The 20,231-nt window shown below is 58.1% G+C and overlaps 1 protein-coding gene across 2 annotated transcripts in view; it reads right to left on the bottom strand.

The window, feature by feature from the left end:
• Nucleotides 1-6,354: 6,354 nt before the first annotated feature.
• Nucleotides 6,355-20,231, bottom strand: part of ACSF3 (acyl-CoA synthetase family member 3) — a 59,106-nt gene continuing 45,229 nt past the window's right edge. The window contains exons 8-10 of one of the 2 annotated variants that reach the window (XM_036231551.1): nucleotides 12,093-12,227; nucleotides 11,215-11,326; nucleotides 6,355-6,717 (exon numbers count right to left, since the gene is read on the bottom strand). In XM_036231551.1, the coding sequence (XP_036087444.1) occupies nucleotides 6,570-6,717; nucleotides 11,215-11,326; nucleotides 12,093-12,227 (395 nt within the window). In that variant the 3' untranslated portion in view covers nucleotides 6,355-6,569. Of the gene's footprint in view, nucleotides 6,718-11,214; nucleotides 11,327-12,092; nucleotides 12,228-13,002; nucleotides 13,134-20,231 lie in introns of those variants that run through there. The other variant, XM_036231552.1, reaches the window with a different exon arrangement.

Here is a 20,231-nt window from a genome sequence, read left to right as displayed (position 1 = left end):
CCGCACACTGGTAGACGCAGAGGGATGGTGCTTTCGGAGAGGCCTGAGGGAGATGCTTGTGCTTGTCTGGACCAAGGGCAAGATGTATCTGAGGTCAAGGGTCAGAGGCTGGCAGTTCCCTTGGCCACCTGCCCAGTCCCACGCAGAGGGGGCTGCATGGCCTCGGGGGAGAACAGGGAGGGGGCGAGGGCACCGTGGCCATGGCCGTCGCAGTCAGGTGGGAGCTGCCCTCCTGTCACAGCTCTGTGCTGCGACATGGCTGTGTGGCAGGAAGGGCCCTGCCCCTGCTTGTCCCGGTTCTGGGGTCCCTGTCCTGTCCTACGCCCCTTCTCCTGCGCCTCTGCTTCTGGGGGTGGCCCCTGCCAGCCTAGCACCCAGGTTCCACACCTCCCTGCTTGGAGAGGACCCTGAACATCACCAGTTAGGGGCTGAGGGCTGAGAGGGACCCTGCTGCCTGTGCCGGGAGCCGGGAGCAATCTTTAGTCACGAACTTTCCACTCTTCCTCCTCCTGTTCTCGGGCTCGGGCACCCTGGCCCTGTCTTCACAGATGAGGAAACAGGCTCAAGAGGCACATGGCTGCTATGAGGGTGCCAGGGTGCGTCCTCGGGCCCTGGCCACCCACCACAGCGCTTGCCCTGAGGAACTGTCCTCCACTTGAAAGAGGGAAGGGAAGGGTGGCTGGACAGATGCAAGCAGGACCGTGGGTCTCCCGCCCTGGCCTTGGAGAAGCCAGGATCTCCCTGCCATACCCTACATTCCTCTGCCCAGACACCCCTTCATCAGCCTGTTTGGGCCTGTTTTCCATGTTCTTGATTGCTTAAGGGAATGTTACCTGTCAACCTGTGGAGGACACCTGAGTCCACCCCTTGGGGACAGAGACCTCACAGCTACATCAGCCCTGAGACCACAGGATGCTGATTGTAGAGGACTTGGAAGTCACAGAGAGACCAACTGGACTGCTTCCAAGAGAATTGTCCAATAGCCCCTTTTCTTCCTCTTAAAATGCCAGCTAACGAGAGATTGGTGCAAGATACATGGAACCAGGAAGATGCTTAACAATCACACATGGCAGAGGCTAAAACAACACATCTTCTCTCATGGCTGGAGGTCGTCTGGAGGTTGTAAGTCTAGCACCGTCTCCTGAATCTAGAATGTGGTGTTGCAGGGCTAGTTTCTCCTGGAAGCTCCAGGGGAGGATCTGTTTAGTCTTTTCTGGCTTCTTGGCCCTTGGCCCCTTCCTCCATCATCTAGGCTGGTGATGACTGCTTGAGCACCACTCCATCACTCTTACTCTGGCCCTCCTGCCACTGTTAGGTCCCTGTGATGATACTGAGGCCCATCTGGAGATTCAGGATCAGCCCTTGTTTTAAGACCGTTTAGCCTCATGAAGTAACCTATTCACAGGCCTGGTCTCAGGGGTCAGGACGTGGACAACTTTGGGGTCCCTCACTGGTGGTTCCAGAATTTGAGGGCAGCTGGGTGACCCATAGGGACCCAGTAGAGGTGGGCCTAGGCTCCCTCAGATGGCCCCATGTTGTAGCTTTCACAGCTCCTGACCAGCTCTAGGATGGGCTCCCTGTCTGGGAAGACCGAAGCAGGCCACCCCAGAGATGGGCCGCCACTGCCAGCCAGGCCAGGGCCAACTCGCTTCCCACTGACACACCTGTGCCAAGCACGTCTCCAGTGTGCTGCCCTGGCCCTGACTTCCTGTCCTTTCTCATCTTGGGGCCCTGGGATAGTCGCTCACCTCACCAGACCTGTTTCTTCATCTGTTAAACGGGCTGAGAGCTCTCCCCTTGGGGCGTTCACCATGGCCCTGCCCGGGGAGAGCAGTTGGTCTGATTGGGTTTGCGAATATGTCGGGGACCTGAGCGGGGATCTCCATCGTATCCAGGTGGGCGGAAGCCCCTCCCCACCTTGAAGTGGAGCCCCGCAGGTTCCCCCGGGTGAGGCAGGTGGTCTGGCCCCTCCCTGTGGTCATCCATCTCCTAGCTTTATTAATGGCCTTGTCAGTGCTGCGTGGGATGCCTGCGGCTGTCTGCAGTGATGGATCGCAAAGTGCCTCTGCTGCTATTTATTCTCCAGTGACCTTGTTCCCCTATTGTTGCACGCGTAAGAGTTATGAATGCGGGACATGATAATTTGATATTGATCTATTTGGTGAGCTAAGAATTACTGCCTCCGTGATGTTTTAACAAAGGATACACCTGACTCCCACAGGCAGGACAAAGAGCTGCTCTGACCACTGCTCATGGCCCAGTGGGAGGGGACAGCGGCACCATAGGACCCATTAAGGCAGAACATAGGGGTTCTGGTGAAGTGTGGGCTGCTCTGGCTCAGGAAAGTTCTAGAAGGGCCACCCAGCAGCCCTGACAATGCACACAGGTCCATAATAACAAAAATGACCTCGAGCGACTCACCAGAGAGAGTCCACATGGAGAAAGACAGGCCCCAGTGCGACCACTGAGGACGCGGGGACAGGGGGACGTGGGCTGAATGTGCAAGACGGGGAGGGGGGACGGTAGGGGTGGTGAGGGGACTATGTGAGGTGAGAGAACAGGGGAGAGGACTGCCGGGGAAGAAGAGGGATGGGGTGGCGGCCCCAGGGGCGACCCCGGCACGACCTTGTCCAGTGTCCAGAAGGCGAGGCGGGCACACGGGGACAGGCCCAGGAAGTAAAGAGGAGGCGCAGGGAGAGGCGGGCATGGCAGGTACAGCACAGGTGCCCGGGGCCCCCAGAAGGAGGTCACAGGCCAGAACCATTTTAAGAAATGAGCTGTAGTTTTCAAATTTACTGTTTGGTACTAGAATCTGTCTTCGAATTTTTTTTTTTTTTTTTTTTTAAATGTAGAAACTCAACATAAACCAGAAAGAGTGGAACTTCAATGTTTAGGGTGATTTCAGGTACTCTTGGAAATACTCAGCCCAAAAGCTTGGGAAGTGTCACAGGGCGTGTGTGTGCACGCGCGCGTGTGCATGTGCACACTGGCACGTATGCAGGGATGTCTGTGAGCACAGTTACATATGCAGGCATGTATTTCCTATTCATCGTTCTCTAGTCAGCCCAGCATCAAACACATTTTTACATGGTTATTTGGTCTAAACCTGAGTGCTGAACTGCCAGAACCCCCTTTAGACAGCCTTAGTGCCCCATGAACTGGCTCTTGGGGTGCCCCTCTGGGTCCTCTATCTCTGAGCAGGCAGACGCGGTGTCCTAGCCTCACCTGTGTTGGCAGGCGGCTGTGCTCATGGACATACCTGGGGAGTCCGGGCCCCTGGATCTAGGACATGAGGTGCATCTGTGACAATCTTGGGGCCCACACTGAGGAGTTCTGCTCCCAGTCGGGCATCTGCGCTCCTGACATTTCGGCTGTTGCCCCCGCTTTGGGAGAGATGCAAGAGACAGTTTCCGGGGAAGGCAGGCCCAGGTGTGGATGTCCTCAGGTCCTAACTGCGAAGGTGGTAGGCATGGAGGGAAGACACAGAGGGTCTGGATTCACAACACAGTGGCTGTGGGTTCATTGCAGGCCTGTGTGCATCCCTGACCGGCGAGAATCTCGAGTCGTGGGTGTGGTGGCACTTTCACGTCCACCCAGCTGTATAGCCAGTTTTTAAGTCTTTATGTCTAATCGCCAGGAGCTGGCACCCAGGGAGCCAAGGTGAGAGCTTGATTGACAGCCCATCTACCTTTGACCTCACTAGGAGGGGCCGCGCTGGGTCTGCACTTGTTCAAAGCAGCCCAGAGATTCAAACTGTGGCTGCACAGCTGGGTGGACATGAGAGTGCCTGGTTCCTGGGCAGTGGGTGCTGGTGGCCTGGCCCGTGCTGACCCCAGCTGATAGGACTCTGTGCCCCGACCTGACATGCCGCCATGGCCCCCTTGGGGAGCCAGGAGGGCTGGGGAGCTTCTAGGTGGGAGGTTGTGTGGGGTCGCCAGCCCTCATGACTGGAGTTCTGAGGGAGCAGAGCCTCGGTCTTTGGTCAGGACTAGAAGAGCCCATAGGAAGTACCAGCCTCAGATCCCGGAATGGGAAACCCAGGCAGAGAGGACATGGGCCTTGTGTCCCAGGGAGGGGCTGGGCGGTTTTGGACCAGACATGTCTGTGGCTATTTCAAGCCTGTCCCTTCTTGGGGGGTCTCTTCCCTTGGCTGGCCCTCCATGCCTGCACATGCAGATGCTAGAGGCACAAGGAGGCAGCAGAGCTTTGCCCTGGCTGCTGCGGAGTATATGTTCAGGGGGTGGGACATGGCAGGACTCGGGGATGAGTTGAGCCAGGTGTGTTCCCTCTACTCTGGAGCCTGAGGGGCCCTGCAGGCTCAGGCTGGCCTTTTCCCTGCTCTGAGGAGATGGCCTGTCTGAGCAGCAGGCCCTGCCAGGCACCCTGGGTATCTGAGCTGCTTTGCAACAAGTGCAGACCCAGCGCAGCCCCCCCTAGTGAGGTCAAAGGTAGATGGGCTGTCAATCAAGCTGTCATAGCCCAGCTCCCGGGTGCCAGCTCCTGGCTTTGCTGTGGGAGCTGAATGCAGGCTGGTGGGGCTGCGTGAGGGTCAGCCTTAGGGAGGAGGTGTGTGCGTGTGAGTGGGGGGAGCATTTCTAGCCAAAGGGGAATTTTCTGGAAGCTCGGTGACCTTTGGTCATGCTGGCTTAGGAAGTGGGGCACAGTGTTTTGTGTCCTTAGGGGAACCTCTTCCAAGGATAAATCAATGTCCTTCTATAGTCTTGCTGTTAGTTGAAGGTGGCTGTTATTTTTTGAAAGTATTTGATAGAGATTATAGCATAAAGCAAATAATTACGTAAACATTTTTAGAAATCGAAAATTTCAGTATCAAGACAGATACAGTGTCAAACCAGTGGGATTAAGCAAAGATCCCGCAGTGCTGAATCTCATTTTTCTCAGTAGCATGTAATTATGTGGTTCCCTAGTTACCACAGGGCCAGACTCAAGGACAGCGGGAAGCCTCGGAGTCTGCTGCGGTGCTGAGGGCTGCCCTCAAGAGGAGCCAGCTGTGGGCACAGTAGCCGAGACCCCTGGGCAGCCTGCTCAGTAGGTGAGCGACCAGCTTGCATGTCCAGGCCTCAGGAGGGAGCTAGGGGCTGGACGTTCCTCTGAGCAAATGCCACACCCAGGGTCAGGCCATGGGGAGTCACAGGCCACATGCAGCGCTAGGGTGGGAGAATGGTCTCGGCCCCGCCTCCCTCACCCTCGGAAGCCTCTAAACAAGGCGCCAAGCCCTTGCTCTGGTTGAGGTGCCCCCTCCAGCTCCCACAGTCTGCTGCTCCTTGAGACACACATTCTGAGGACAGAACGTTCTGGAGAAGTCAAGGCCAGACTCCTGCTGTGCTGCGAGTGGCACTTCCCAGCAGTCTTGGGTAGAGAAGCTGCCTGGGTCTCCAGTAAACTGTCTAGAGGCTCCTGGATTCTCTGTTGGAGTGCACATGGGGCACTCATGTGACAGAGTCGACGAAGCCAAGAGCGGGAAGCGGGCATGCTGACACGTGATTTGCTCTTTGGAGGACTGTGTGCTCGTGGCTGGGGAGGGCGGAGGGCCTGGGCCTGGGCCTGTCTAGGGGGCAGCGGAGGGGAGGTGGCGTTTAGAGAGGAGGTGGCGTTTAGAGAGAGACCGAAAGGAGGGGTGGGGGTACAGGGGTGTGTAGAGGAAGTAGCATGGAGGGGATGGGGGGTTAAGAGTCAAAAGTCAAGGTGGAGAGGCTGCGGGACCATTGGTGTCAGCCTCTGGCGACTGAGATTTGGACTCCACATGAGGACAGCAGGATCCGCACTATGACAGCGGAGGTCAGCAGCTGTGATAGGGACCACATGGTTGCAGAGCTTAAGATATTGACTACCTGGCCCATCCCAGAAGTTTGTGGGCCCTTGGTCTAGAATGTTCCTTTCGAGGGGGTTGAGGGGCTACATGTGGCCGCCCAGCAGAGGCTCCAGGCACTCAGCTTCCCTGGCCCTCTGGTTGCCTGAGCTGCACCCCCATGGTGGCCAGCTTGGCCTGAAGGCCTATGTGAGTCTCTACCAGGTCCCTGGGGGAACAGTGATGCCACTCTCATGGGGTGGGCTGTCCCAGAGCTCACGGGGAAGTGTGTCAGGGAGGACAGAAGAGACAATAGCATGCCCGATCCCCTCAGCTGGACGCCCAGGCCTGTCTTCAGGGTCAGCTCCCCAGAACTGTCGGGGGTTCTACCAAGAGGGGTTGCAGGTCACCTGCAGTGGCCACATGGGCATCCCAGACAATGGGAGACACCTTGCACTGTGACATGCACATGTGTGCAGATGCAAGGACTCCTTGCACCTGGAGCATGGCCCCCATGCAGGCCCCAGGTGGACAGCAAGGCACAGGAATATTTTTCCTCTGTGAAGCTTTATTGAATTTTCTTTGGAAACTTGCATCCTCAGGTGACACCTAGATCTGCCTGGGACCTGCCCGGCAGCCTCGAGGAATAAAAGGGCCACAAAAGGGTGTGGGTGCAGCCATAAGGATGGGCAGAGGAGGCCTCTCGCTGTGATCTCACCCCATCAGGCCTCACTCTATTCCCTCTGATTTACAGGGTTTTAGTTTAAACCTGGCTTATGGACGCCTGGCCTTGGTCTTGTGGATAGAACTGTCTGACGAGGTCCTTCTTGTTGATCTTCCCCATCTGGTTCCTCGGGATCTCCTCCACCAGCAGGAGCTCCGAAGGCACGGCGTACGGGGCCAGGACACCTCTGCAGAGACACGCTTGGCCTGAGTGGCAGGAGAGCGCGGGGCCCACACAGCGTCCTTCCCGTGGCCCAGAAGCCTGGCCACCTGTGCCTGTCCCAGAGGGTGCCCTGCTGCAGGACACTAACACAGAGATGCCCCTCTGCCCACCCAGGGGGAGAGGACGAGCGCCACTGGGGGCCAGGCCTGCCGCAGCTGGAGAGAGCTGGTCTCACTCTGTGGCCTGGTCACTATGGCAGCCTTGGACAGACGGGCAGAGGCGGTGGTGAGACCTTGGCGCTGCGGCCACATGGGCCAGTGCAGCCCTCCCCCCACCAGAGTCCGGCACCCAAGCAGCGAGTGGGGCTTGTCTGGTGGTCCAGGAGCTTCCTTGCGCCCCCACTCCCATGAGGGGTACCCCATTAGATGATGTGCTCTCCTGTTGTCCTGTGTATGACCCCATGCTGGGGTCCCATCCCCATAGACTCTACTCTGGAACTCCTCAGGCTGCAGGGCCCAGAGTTCTCCCTCCCAAGGCCTCCTCTGGGCAGACAGCTGCCTGCTCCCCGCCCTCTCGCAGCCACCCCCGGGGCCATAGGCCCCTTTGTAATAAAATAGCAGAAGCACAGGATGCTGCCGGGGGGTGGCAGCTCCTGACCTCTGGGGCTGCTGACAATAATCTTCAGGCCAGGCCAGAATGATTCAGACAGTGGGGTGCAGGACATGTGGCCCCAATATCTGCCCAAGGCCAGCAAGCATGTGTGGCCTTCCAGTCTGCAGTTGGGGGGCGGCCTTGGCCACTGAGGATCAGTCATGGTGAGGAGCCAGTGATGGGGGTGGCAGAGAAATCCCAAATCTTGCCTTAGCAGCCGGGTGCTTATAAATAAACATGAGCCTAATCGCCCTTGCAGGCTGGGTCCATCTGCCCACAGGCAGAACGCGTCAGCAGTCCTGCGCTGAACGCATTGTTATCGCAGGGCGGCTCCTGCCACAGTCTGCTGCAGGCCAAAGGCTACGGGGCTCCTACTCCGGGGTGCTCGGGGTGCAGGCTGCTGGTTTATAAGGAGACTGTGCCACCATCTGTGGTCCTGGCAGCTGCAGGAGATGGCTGGCTGCCCACTGGGGCTGGGAGGATGTGTGGCTCTGGGCTGGACTTTGCTGGAACCAGCCACCGGGACTGGCCTGTGACTCTGACGGTGCAGCAGGGCAAAACCCTAAGGCCCAACACCCCCGCCTGCTCCTGGACCGCAGCTGCCCACGTCCGCCCAGCCTGGCTGCTAAAACTCAGGGTCTCCAGTGGTGTTTGGGTGACATGTCGTGTGGTGTGGCTCTCCCCATGCCCCGTCTTTGCTTCGTGGTGTTAGTGCTGAGCTGGGTGCCAGGGGCCAGAGAGGAGAGGGCCCAGGAGAGCGGATTCCTGCGGTGAACACTGCAGGTGAAAAGGTCATGGAACGAGGAATGCCATTTTCCAGGAACTAAAAGAAAAACCAGTCAATCTAGAATCCCACGCCCAGACAGTATCTTTCAAGAATGAAGGTAAAAGAAAAGACATTTTCAGACACATAGTGGCTGACGACTGACTGACGCAGTTCCTTATCAGCGGACCTGCCCAGAGGTGCAAGGGTGCCTGCGGGCAGGAGGAAATGCTGCTGACAGAGTCCAGGAAAAGCCAAGGCAGGAAGAACACCTGAGACGGGAAACAGATACTATTTTCCTTATTATTGCATCATCTTCAGGAGATAACCGTTTGAACAAAAGTGAGAAGGATATAGTGTGGGTGTGCAACAAATCTAAAAGGAGATGCGCGGCAACAATAGCACGCAGGCCATTTGTGCATGAAGAGACTGACGTCAGGGGAGGGGCGCTGGTACGTCAGAGATGCACGTTATAAACCCTGACTTAGCAACCACTGACAAAGAAATAAAAGCTATAAAAACTAAAAAGTGATCTAAAAGCGCCATGAAGGACGTGGGTTTAAAATCTTGGCCCTTGCCATTTCCAAGAACGGTGATCCCCCGGGAAGGAGACCTTCACTGAGAAACACAGGCTGAGTCTGGGGGCCGGGCCTGCCCTCCTCCAAGGGCTCCAGCTTAGCAACTGGTCGAACAGGATACTCTCAGAACTGCTTCAAAGCAAAGTGAGATCTCAGATAGGAATCCCGCAAGGCTGAGTTGTTTGTTAAGAGCAAGTTTCCGTGTGAAAAAAATGCACATGGACAATAAGGTATTACCTAGTACCTTCCACGCTAGTCTCCTGGGAAGAGAGACAGTGGGGCACAGTTGGGACAGGGCTTTAGCCACCTCCCATCACTCATCGTGGCCTGATCAGACGTCAATGCCAGAATTCTTCCCGGGTGTGTTAAGTCCCACGTGGCCCATTGCAACGTGGCAGTTTGGGGGGATGGAAAGGTGGCAGGCTGTACACGTCCAAGACCCTGAGCACATGGTGGTAGCCAGCTCTGAGGCCGTGCTCACCCCTCGAGGAGACGCGCTGCCTGCTCTGGGGCTGCCAGGTCCCCTTTGACTCCTGCTAAGGACGTAGCCCAGGGCAAGAAGACGGCCCTTTACTTGGGGAGGAGAGAAACTGAGAGGGTGGCAAGCATCTTCAGAAATGAAAAAAATGGCAGCAAAAGGGAGAACATTATTAAAAAGAAAAAGCCTTTAAAAAGACTGCAAATGGCAGTGAATATGACATAAAGAAACAGCAGCCTCGCTAAAAAGCCAGCGACCAGAGAAAGAGCAGCCCCTCTCCCTTCCCCCCGAACATGGAGGACGAAGATGGTGGCTGGGATCTAGAGCCCATCCTGCCCTTTGAAAGGGAAACCCCTCCTGTCCCTCCACACGGTGGGCAGCCTCTGTGTCAACGCCCCAAAACTATCCAATTTGGGGACACAAAGGGCTGGATGCTGGCCTCAGTCTGGGACAGTCCGCATGGAGGCAGATGACAGGCTGGCTGGCTGGTCTACCCAGTCCTGTTCTCCCATAAGCATCTCCCCAGAGCGCCCCCAAACCCTCTGCACGCAGCGCCTGTTGCAGGGTCTCCTCACACTCATGGGTACAAGCCACAACCCCTAGCGTAGGCCGCTGCAGGGGCTGGGCCAGGAGCCTGAGCTGAGCGTTAGAGTCGGAGAGCAGTGTGGGGTGTGAGGGGCAGGGAGATCGGCCGGGTGTGCGGGGCTCCGGGGTAACGTGAGACCGAAGCCTGGACCCGAAGTGCGCTGGGAGAGCTCTGAGCACAGGACACAGGCACACGTGTGTGCGCGTGTGCGCACACATACACGCACACACGCTTTAACAGAGTAAGTGGTAAATCACAGCAGCATCGCCTTTGTTAAACGGCGGTGCTCCAACGGCGCCTCTGCCAAGCCTGGGGGATCTAATTGCCCAGCTGCGCTGCCCCTGATGAAACAAGGATTCCTACTGTTCGTGAAATCATGTTGGACGAGCCAAAAATATCTTGAGCACCGAGGAGAAGGAGACAAGCTGGGGTGGGAGGGGGGGCGTGGGTGGAGGGGATCGGGAGGAGAAAACTCCTGGATTTAATATGCAGAACCCAGGGAAGATTGCTAATTGCCTCCTTCCTGAGCTCACGGGGACACTGCTCCATGGTTCTGAGAGGCCCACCTCTGGGGTCTGTCCTGTCCTGTCCGGCCTTTGGCAAGGTGGTGGGGTTCAGGTTCAGTCCTGGGACTGACCACTAGGCACTATGGGCACAGGGAAGGGGCCTGTGGCCTTGGAACACAGTAACCACCGGCGCCAGGGTAGGTGACAGGAAGGCTTGAGGGAGGGGTCAGGGTTAGGCGAAGGCAAGCCAACTACGACGCAGGGCGAGGAGGGCACAGGGACTGTGGGGCCTGGCTCCTCTCAAAGGGAAAGCAAGGAGCTCCGGCCTCCGGCTGGCAGTGATCACCCAAGGGGCATGTGAAAACGCCCCGAGCTCAGTGTGTTTTAGGGCACAGCCGAGGGACAGGTGCCATGGTTGGGGGAGACGGCAAGGACGGGAGGGCGCTCTGGGCAGGCTCAGCCTAGCGCCCCGGGGCCACGTAGAATGCTCTTGATCTTGGTTTCAGGGCAGCAGGATGTTTCCCTGTCAAGCCTCCTCCTAAAGCTCGCTCACCACGGGCAACCCCGTCCAGGAGTGTGTGTTTCTGCCACCCCAGGACCTTCCGCCAAATCTCATATCGGAGATGCATGGCTGGGGACGGGGGCTTCTATTTCCCTTTAAGTGTTCACGGCCCTTCTGTGATGGGCATGACGGGTTCCATGTCTTCTGCCATCATTAGAGCCTCCTGGAGCACTTCGCTGGGGTGCAGCCTCATGGGAGTACCACGTCACCTGACCTTCCAGGTACCCCTCTGCCCCAGACAGATGACAACAAGGCCCAGGACCCCTGCCTGGCCCTCCGTCAGACCATGAGACAGCCCTCCCCCCATCCATTTCCCTGATCTTGGGCGGTCCCCACCTTGCCCATCCCTTCCCCCTGACACCACGAATGCCCCCTGCCCTTGCCTGCCCAGCCCTTACCTGGCCCACTCTTTGAGCTCCTTGTGGGACAGTGAGTGTCCCTCTTGAAGTTTCACCACTGCGGTAACCCGCTGGCCCCATGTCATGTCTGGAACTCCAATCACAGCCACATCTGTGGACAGAACAGCGTGGGGCACCTTAAATGCCACGATGAGCACTGCAGGCTGAAGGTAACCAGAAACGTGCAGGAAATGCCAGGACTCGGAATCCCAGGAGCAAGTCCTGGGGAACAGCCGCGTGGCAGCCCCGAGTGCGGAGGCCTATGGGGTGGACGAGGGTGGGCTCCCCATGATACCTCTGAGGGGGTCCAGGGTGGGTACTGCCTGCCCGCCGCTCCTGTCCTCCCCTCGCACTGTCCTTGGGGACAGTTGCTGATAAGAGCGCTGAGGACAATTAAAAGTCCAGAACATTCTGCCCCTCAGGCCTGCGGGCTCCCGTGGACAGGCTACCAGGGAGAGCCCTGGTGAAATGGCTGGGTCTGGGTCCACAGGAGCTGCCTCTGCCGTCCTCAAGGTCCCATAGCCTGTGACACCAGATTAGGAGGTAGCCTGGGTAGGGACCATGCTTCCTGGACTAGCGCCCACAGCCGCCCGCTCTGGTCCTGCCAGGATGCTTGGCCCATGGCCAACCTGAGCATGCTGCTACTTCTGAGCATGGGGATGCCACCGCTCTCTTGCACAGGGGCTGAGCGGAGCAGCCAGCACCCCATGGACCCGGAACCAGCTGTGGCGTGTGGAGGGCAAAGCCCCACTGAGTGGTGTCCACTGCAAGCTGGTCTTTGTTTTGTCTATAATCAGAGAAAAACACATCTGTTCCCAAGATGGCCGGGCCCGGGCCAAGCACAGCTGCGCTGAAATGGCAGTGCCACGGCCACCTACCCTTGATGCTGGGGTGTCCCAGCAGCAGCCGCTCCACCTCCAGGGCGCTGATTTTGTAGCCGCCACTCTTGATGATGTCCACTGACATGCGGCCCCGGATCCAGTAGCTGCCATCCTTGAACACGGCTGTGTCACCTGAAGAAAGGGGCTCTGGTCACCAGGAGGCGAGCTGGGGCTGTAGCTCAGCATGCTATGGTCCCCGTGCCTGCAAGGACATGCACAGAGGACACGTGTACCTGTGCGGTGAACACTGGGTGTCTGTGCGTGTTAACACCATGGGTGCGGCAGCCACGCGTGGGGCGCTTTCGGGAGAAGGCAGCAAGCACAAAGTTTGAAGGCTGTGACCTTAACCTGTGAGGCTGACACCAGAACGGCCCCCTTTGGTCGCCTTCCTATGCAGGTATGATGGCTGGGGCCTCGTGCTGTCACTGCACGGTGCCCTTCCTGCTGTCGCTCAGGCCATGAAAACAGGTGAGCCGGGAATCGGCCGCCTCCCAATGTCTGCCGGGGGGGGTTCCGGCCGCAACGGGGCCCCTCCCCGATGGGGTGCTCCTGGGCCTCACGTGGGTCTGACAGGAGGAAAGGGACTTCCTGTTCTCAGGTGACTGCCTGCTTTTCCACCTCCGTTCTCCTGGGTGTCACCTTGGCGGGAACCCTCCCTAGCTAAAGGTCCAGCTGTCCTTTCTCAGACATCACCCAGCATGAGGGCGGCAGGGCAGAGGATGACGAGGGCCGCGAGGTCTGCACTCCAGCCCGGGGCATCGAGGGTGCAGCGAGTGGGCCGTGGGAGTGCACACACACGTGTGCCCGTGTGTGCGGGGGATGCGTGTGCGCACGTGGGGACGCCCCCACCCCGCCCTCCGCAAGCAGAGCCGCGCGGTCTCACTTGTCTGCTTTCACACACCCCACACTTCATGCTGGGTTATTAGCTGAAATAAATCATAAATATTTCATTATACATCATGCCGTCTGACGCAGGAAGGCGCCATCCATCACCTTGCCACTCCTTGCGACCTGCCGTGGCGTGGGGCGCTCTCCAGTCTATTAAACAAGACGGATGGGTGTGCTTGGACGCGCTGCCGGCTTATTTATAGTGCAGCTGGAAGGCCAGGCTCTAAGAGCACAGGGTGGCGAGCGTGGTGGTTCTCGTGCTGACGGAAGCTTAAGAAACGAGAGGCTGTGGAGAGCCGCAGGGCAGTCCCGGGACAGCCTGACGGTGCAGGCGCGAAGTGCCAGGAGCGGGCTGCAGGGACGGGGCGGACGCAGCCTGCCCTGAGCCGTGAGGCCCACCTCGGCCCTTCTCCCATTCCTGCTGTGTAGCCCTGGCTCTGGCCTTGTCCCCTCCACACTGGACAGCTGTACGGTCTTCCCCAGTTTCCTGACCACCAGCTGCCCATCACTTAAACCCAGTCTAGGCTGTCACGGCCTAGACTGCCTAGGGTGAAGCCATGCTGGCGTTTAGGTCCCTCAAATCTCTCCCTGGCCCTGCTCCCGCTGGCCTCCGCTTGCCCAGGGACCCAGCAGAGCAACGTGTTGCTGCCTGCCCTACGCTCTGCCTCCGTCCCTGGTCTTGTTAGAGATGCTGCCCACTGCCCATGCCAAGGCTGACGTGGCGTGGGCGCCTCTGTTGATGTCACCTGTAGTCTCTCTGAGCTGCTCTCAGCCCTGCTGTGTTAATGTAGCTGAAGCCAGGGTGAGAGCCTCTGACAGCTGCACCCACACCGGCTCCACCACAGCCCTTGGCCATGACCCCTCGTCCCCCGGGAACACGCGCTGGCTCCCCGCCTACAGTGGTCTAGTTCTCCAGCTGCTGTCGCTCCTTGACTCAGCCCTGCTCAGACATTTCTCTAGCACCTCCGGGTGTCCCTGCCCTGCGCGCCAGCTCCCAGTGGCTGATGGCTTCCTTTGGCACCTGTGTCTATCTCCTGTTACCAGCCTGATGAAGAGCAGTGAGAACTACGAGGTCCTCTGAGAATAGTCAGGCACCGGAATGGTAAGGATGTGCTGGACACAGACATGTGGAAGTTGTATTATGGAGAGGTTTGGGGATTTATGTGCCAAGTAAGGACAGATGCACTTGGCAGAGCCCCGGTCAGTTATGTAAATCATCGTCAGGGAAAGACAGCACATGACGACACACAGTCAAGGTCATCCTGGGTTACCCAGTGCGCCCCACATGTGGACATGTGTCCTGAACAGAGGGAGGGAGGGGGAGATGTGCCACAGCAGAGAAGTCCATGTGAGGATGGACGCGGAAGGCGGAGTGGTCAGCCACCCGCCCAGGCACACCTGGGGCCCCCAAGCGCCAGCAGAGGCAGGAAGGATCTTCCCCCAGAACTCCCAGAGCGGGCGTGGCCCTGCAACACCTGGATTTCAGACTTCTAATTTCCAGAACTGGGAGGGAATAGATTCCTGTCGTTTGAAGCCCCTCTCAGCTGTCAGTGGATACAGCGCGTCCAGGACACTCTCATCAGGTGAGGAGCTGTGCTGTGTCCTGGGGCGGTGAGCTCCGGCAGCGTCTGCTGGCTGGCCAGACGCAGAGGCAGAGCAGCCCGGCGTTGTAGATCTTGGTCTGGAGGGGAAAAGGCACGTGCCGTGGAGGCAAGGGTGGGGCTGAGGCCCATCGTAAGAGGGGACGGGGCGTGTGGGCGTGTGTCAGGTCTCCTGGGAGCAGGGGTGAGGCTGTGAGGAAGAGCCGGGAGAGTGTTGGGGTAGATAACGCAGGATGCGCCTGGGTGTCCCGTCTTTACCAAGAGCCCCGGGGCCACAAGAAGGTCCGGCACAAGGTAAAGGGACAGTATTTGTGTCCGACAAGCTCCTCCCCGCTGACTGTGGAAACTGCTGGGCAGTGTGATGACCAGGGCCGATGGTGGCTGCAGCCGTGCCCAGGTGGGAGACAGGGTGGGTGCGACAGCAGACAGAGCTAGGGAACTTGGGAGCAGGAAAGTAGGGTTGGTGGGGGGGCGTTGCACTGAGGATCTCGGGGAGAGCTGGGCCGGGGATGTGCGTGGGGGAGCCAAAGGTGGCTGCTCCGGGGAAAATGGAGCAAGAAGGACCAAAAACAGTCCTGCGAAAGGCTGTCGCATATGGATCCTTCCGGAATGCGGGCTGGGTTTCCCAGCCGCTGGCAAGGCTACACAGATGGCCTCACTGCCAGCATCTTCAGGAAGCGCCGGGCATGGACCCCACACTCCTCGGAGTAGCTGTGGACAAGGAGTGACACGTGGTGTGAGCCCCAGCTAGCCCAGAGCTCCTGGGGGGCCCCAGCTTCCTCACAACCCTCCACGCTGTCCACTCACCAGGGGGAGCACAGGCCAGAGGAGGAGGGAACCGACCAGTGGTCAGCGGGGGCAAAGGTTCCCTGAGGGGAATATTCAAGAAGGCAGGGATGGAAATGGCCACTACTTTCAGAAATGCACAGGCCCTGGGGCCACAGCCAACAGGAGCTGCTCCTGCGGGATGAAGGGCTGGGAGAGCAGAGGAAAGGACTCTTGAGCTTTGAGGGAGGGAGAGGTGGGCCGGGCTCCCAGAAGGTGGGAGGGGGCTGGGCTGGGGTGTCTGCTTTCTCTGGGGTGAGTAAGATTGGAGAGAGTGGTGGGACCAGGGGTGAGAATGGAGGGTCTGTGGAAGGTAGGGACCCCTGTGCTGCCTGGAGACCCCAAGGTCCCAGCTGAACCATGGAAGGCAGGATGATCAGGTGACACACCTGGGGGGGACATACTCGGAACTGGGAGGTAAGGCGCACATGGTTACTTGATGCCCTGAAAAGCAGGGACCCTGAACACCTTTCAAGACCTTCCGCTCCATTTCCTTGGACATGCCTGAAGCAGGTGTGAAACCCTGGCAGAGAGCGTGGTCTCAGCACTCCAGAGAGGCTCTGACTCACAGGCAGCTTTTCTCTGAAGGTGAGATTCACCTACAGGCCAGTGACATGTTTGCTCCGTGGTGCTGACGGAAACAGATTCAGAAAAAAGGGTCCTCAGCCTTCGAGGATGTGGGGGGCTGATGCGGCACAGAAGCCCGCAGGGGTGGGAGCCGCACGTCTACAGAGCGAGCCCCACAGCGCCAGCGCCAGTACTTACGCAGGAGGACTGCGGAGCTCTGCACCCACCCACGGCACCCGTGCTGCCGCCTCCACCCACCCCCATCGGTGGGACGCAGCCGTGTGCACAGCAGAGGTGGGCGAGGCGTGCCTCCCTCGGCTCCCCCTGTGGGCCTGAAAGCACCTGCGTTGGGCGGCATCGGAAATCAAAGAGTTAAAGATCAAAGCACGTCTCCGAACCCCCAAGAGCCCAGGGCAGACAGCGATAAAACTGTTGAAAAATTAAAAGAAAGCATGGGACGGAATTTCTGTGGCACTCTGAGGTAATGGAGATGCACCACCGCGGCCTCTGTGCAGAGGCCACACAGTGAGAAAGGGCAGACGCACCGGATGGAAGCCCCGGGGGCTAGATGGTGCTCTAGCATTCACGCGGGGAAGAACCACTGAAGAGCAGCGCCTCTGGGTGCATGTGGTGCAATGACAGCACCTGCCAGCCACCTGCAGAGGACCATGCTGGACGCTGGGGGGCCTTGCACGGTTGGTCTCATGGGGGACCCAGCCTTTCCTCTGAGGCTCCCCCAATCCCCTGCCCTGGCCACATGAGACGCTGCAGGCCCTGAGGGGCTGGGGCGGCCTAGGCCCTGTGGGGGCGGGTGCCCACCCCTGCTGGCCTCACCCACCTCACCTTGGAGACCGGCCAGTGGGCCTGTGGCCAATGTCTAGCCTGCCTCTGGTGAAATGCGGGTTGAGCCTGGTCCGGTGTGAATAAGGGCCCAGCTTATGGGCAGCGGCCCCCAGCATCGGACTGCTCAGGCCTGCTCCGCACGACAGGCTGCAGGTCCCTCAGATGACATCTATTGCATCACCAGAAGTCTTGAGGTGACAGAAATGTTTTCACTATGGGGGCGGTGGTTACGTGGCCCCCCACACGTGCCGGTGCACACGAGTGCGTGCGTAGCGGTGGGACCTGAGTGAGCCTGGGACTTGGCTTTGGTAATGTGCCAGTTTCAAAAGATGCTGCCACCTGGGGAAACTAGGGGAAGGTGCCAGGACCTCCCTGCACATTATTTGTCCCCCTCCTGTGAATCTGTAAGTATTTCAAAATAAAAAGTTTTAAGAAATTGCTGCTTGGTTTATGGAGAAGAAGCTCTCCCCAAACTCTAGGAGAGCATCCCTCCCGCCCCCGGGTTCACCCTAACGTAAGTCACTTGCAGCATCTGCAACACATTATAATTAAGCAATAATTTTTTAAAGAAAGAATTTGTATTAACCAAATTTATGACTGAGAAACAAGTGTTGAAAACAAATGTGGGAAATTGCCTATCAGGATGCTAATTAGATGCCCCGATCAGGCAGGGACTGTCTTCCTCAGGTGTTAGCGCTCCACCCTTGCTGGGAACACCTGCTCTGCTCATCCAGCGCTCCGCCCCCTGGCCTGTTTGGGGCACCATCAGGCCCTGTGGCTCTGGCCTCTGGCATGTTCATAGTGTCACAGGAGCCAGGACTTGGCAGGACTGTGGGGGCGGCTCTTGGGCAGATTCTTCCCTCAGTGAAGTGCTGACGCCCTCATGGCCTCCCTGCCCCGGGGGTGCCTGGGTGCATGCAGACCAGGCGGGGTCACCACTCCACCCAGCAACTGCACTGGAGGTACACACAGGGTTCCGCTGAGCGACACTGAGGGCAGACCCTGGGGGGCCATGCGGCCCTCGGGAAGGAAGTCAGTGCCAGTTCCGTATCCTTCTTGAGGTGCCAGGCCTCCAAGTCAGAGAACACGGCAGCCACCTGTCAGTAAGGGTCATGCCTGAATTCCTATGGCAGCCAGACGGAGTGACTTATCTTTCTACGAAAGCCAGCTGACAGGAGGTCAGCCCAGCCCCACACCTGCCTCAGGGAGGTTCTGGGGATACATGGGGCTCGCCTGGTTTGGGGGTGGTGGTTCTGTGTCTGGAGTGCGTGCATGAGTACAGTGGGCCCTGACGGATGGTCAGGAAGCCGCCTGCCTACCCCGAAGGCAACCGTCACCACATAGTCCCCGCTGCCCCACATCGGAACCCTCGTCCCCCTGGCTGCTTTGGAATTCCTTTCCAACCACAGAGGAGGCATCCCGAGGCCCACAGAAGAAATCCCAAGTCCCTGATGCGCCCACCGGGCCCTGTGGGCCCCTGGCCTTTCACGATACTGAGGGGAGACCCTAGGGCAGAATTCTCCAGTGCACCATCTTCCTCCAGCTCTGCACCAATGCCGCACGTCCCTTCCTGCTTTGCACACATAGTTCCCTCTGGCAACCTGTGCCCCTACCTCCCCCTGGCTGCCGCCTTCTCTCGGACGGGCCTCCGGACACCACCATCTGAAGGGGCCTCCGCGCTGTTTCTGTCCACTCCCTGTGTGCTTTGGGGTTTCTGACATCTGGGGGTCGCTGAATGAGCATGCACGAGGATGAGAACTCTTCTTACGTCCTTCCAGCAATTTCGTCCTTCTAGGTTCCAGCACCATTGTCAGGGTCTGGTGCAGAAAAGCCAAACAGTCTCAACAGAGTGACAGACAGGCTGCCCCCACGGGGAGGGTTGTGCGACCGATGGGGAGCTTCGGATACAACCCACAAACGAGTTAACAACTTTCACTTTTTGTAACAGCATATTTATCAAAATGCATTGATTCTGGAATCAAGTCTTCTGTTAATGAGCATCCTGCCCCCTGGCTTTGAGGCCCACCCACAATCAGGGAGCTTTGCTGACAGACATAATGTCACGATCAATACAGTCATACTTCACAGAGCTCAGGCAAATGGCTCTCCAGCAGAATTTATGCACCATTCTCCAATCCAGTGCTAGTTCGTGTTTCAGCCTTAAACTGTAATTGAAAATAAATCTGGATGGGTGGGTGAGTGTGAGTGGCAGGCCTGGCCCTGCCCATGTGAGGTCTTTGGATGAAGAGCTCCTGGCCGGGTGAGGATCCTGACCCTGGAGCGACACAGGAATAGCACTATTCCTGTTCCACTAAGGATCCTGAGCTATTGATGGAGTGACACTGGGCACCTCACATGCCCCATCCTTGGCTGCATAAAAAGCAGGAAGGTGAGTGAGGAAACACGGTGGATGAGGCCCAGACACTCTTACAGTAGCCAGGGAGCATCTTACACTTGGGCTCCTGATCCTTGAAGAAACGAGGGGAGGCCGAGACCACTGCTGTCAGTGCTCCCCTGGCTGCTCGCAAAACACCGGGAATAACACGGCTGTAGCCAGCAGCAAACATAGAAGCTAGGAACCAATCAAGAGATGATTTCTAACCCGGAATTCTATATCCAGCCCAACCAGAAAGATGACTCTGCCAGACATACATCCATTCTCAGGAGGCTTCTGAGGGGTGTAAGCCCCAAAATGAGGAGTGGAAGAAGAAGGAGGAAGCCATGGGTGCAGGAACAGGAGGGAGGGATGGGCCGAGCGCGGGTGACGGTGGGAGCTGTGCACTGATGCGGAGGTGACCAGCCCCGCCTGGGCGGCGAGGCGCTGCGGGGTGGGGTGGGGCTTCTTCCAAAGAGGGAGGGAGGCTGTGTGTGCTACACCGTGGAGCTGGTCTGGGGTGGGGGTGTGAGAGATGAACAGACAAGCCCTTTCCAACTTGGGGAAACAAGAGCCACGGTTCCCACACGGCTTAGCTCTGAATGGTGCCCACGTGACCTCACGACGCAGGCGCTGCTCGCAAACTGCTGCTGACAGAGCGCTGTGGGGAGGACAGGGTCAGCAGTGTCAGCAGCCATCCAGGATCTGGGGATCAATGTCAAAGAAACAGCTAACAAGTATGGGGGTGGCTGGTTATTATTCCTAAACTGCTGAAACCAGTGGCATCTTTGAGCTGTGGATGTACAGCTTTGATAAAAAACAAAAACTTAAAAACACTCACCCTCCACCTAGAGATCTGGGACCAACTAGTACAGGGGGTAAAAAAAGGCGAAGGGAACAGCACCGAGGCCCAGGAGCGGCTGCGTGCAGCAGAGTTTGACACATGACAGAGGATACGGAGTTTGCACAGGGCAACACATGACATTGCTGTGTCACTCCACTCAAAAGCCAGTTCCAGGTGGATCAAAGACTTACATT

This window comes from Rousettus aegyptiacus, unplaced genomic scaffold (assembly GCF_014176215.1).
Source record: "Rousettus aegyptiacus isolate mRouAeg1 unplaced genomic scaffold, mRouAeg1.p scaffold_m13_p_14, whole genome shotgun sequence".
In the NCBI taxonomy this organism is placed as follows: Eukaryota; Metazoa; Chordata; class Mammalia; order Chiroptera; family Pteropodidae; genus Rousettus; species Rousettus aegyptiacus.
This window is presented reverse-complemented; position numbering and strand designations above follow the sequence as displayed.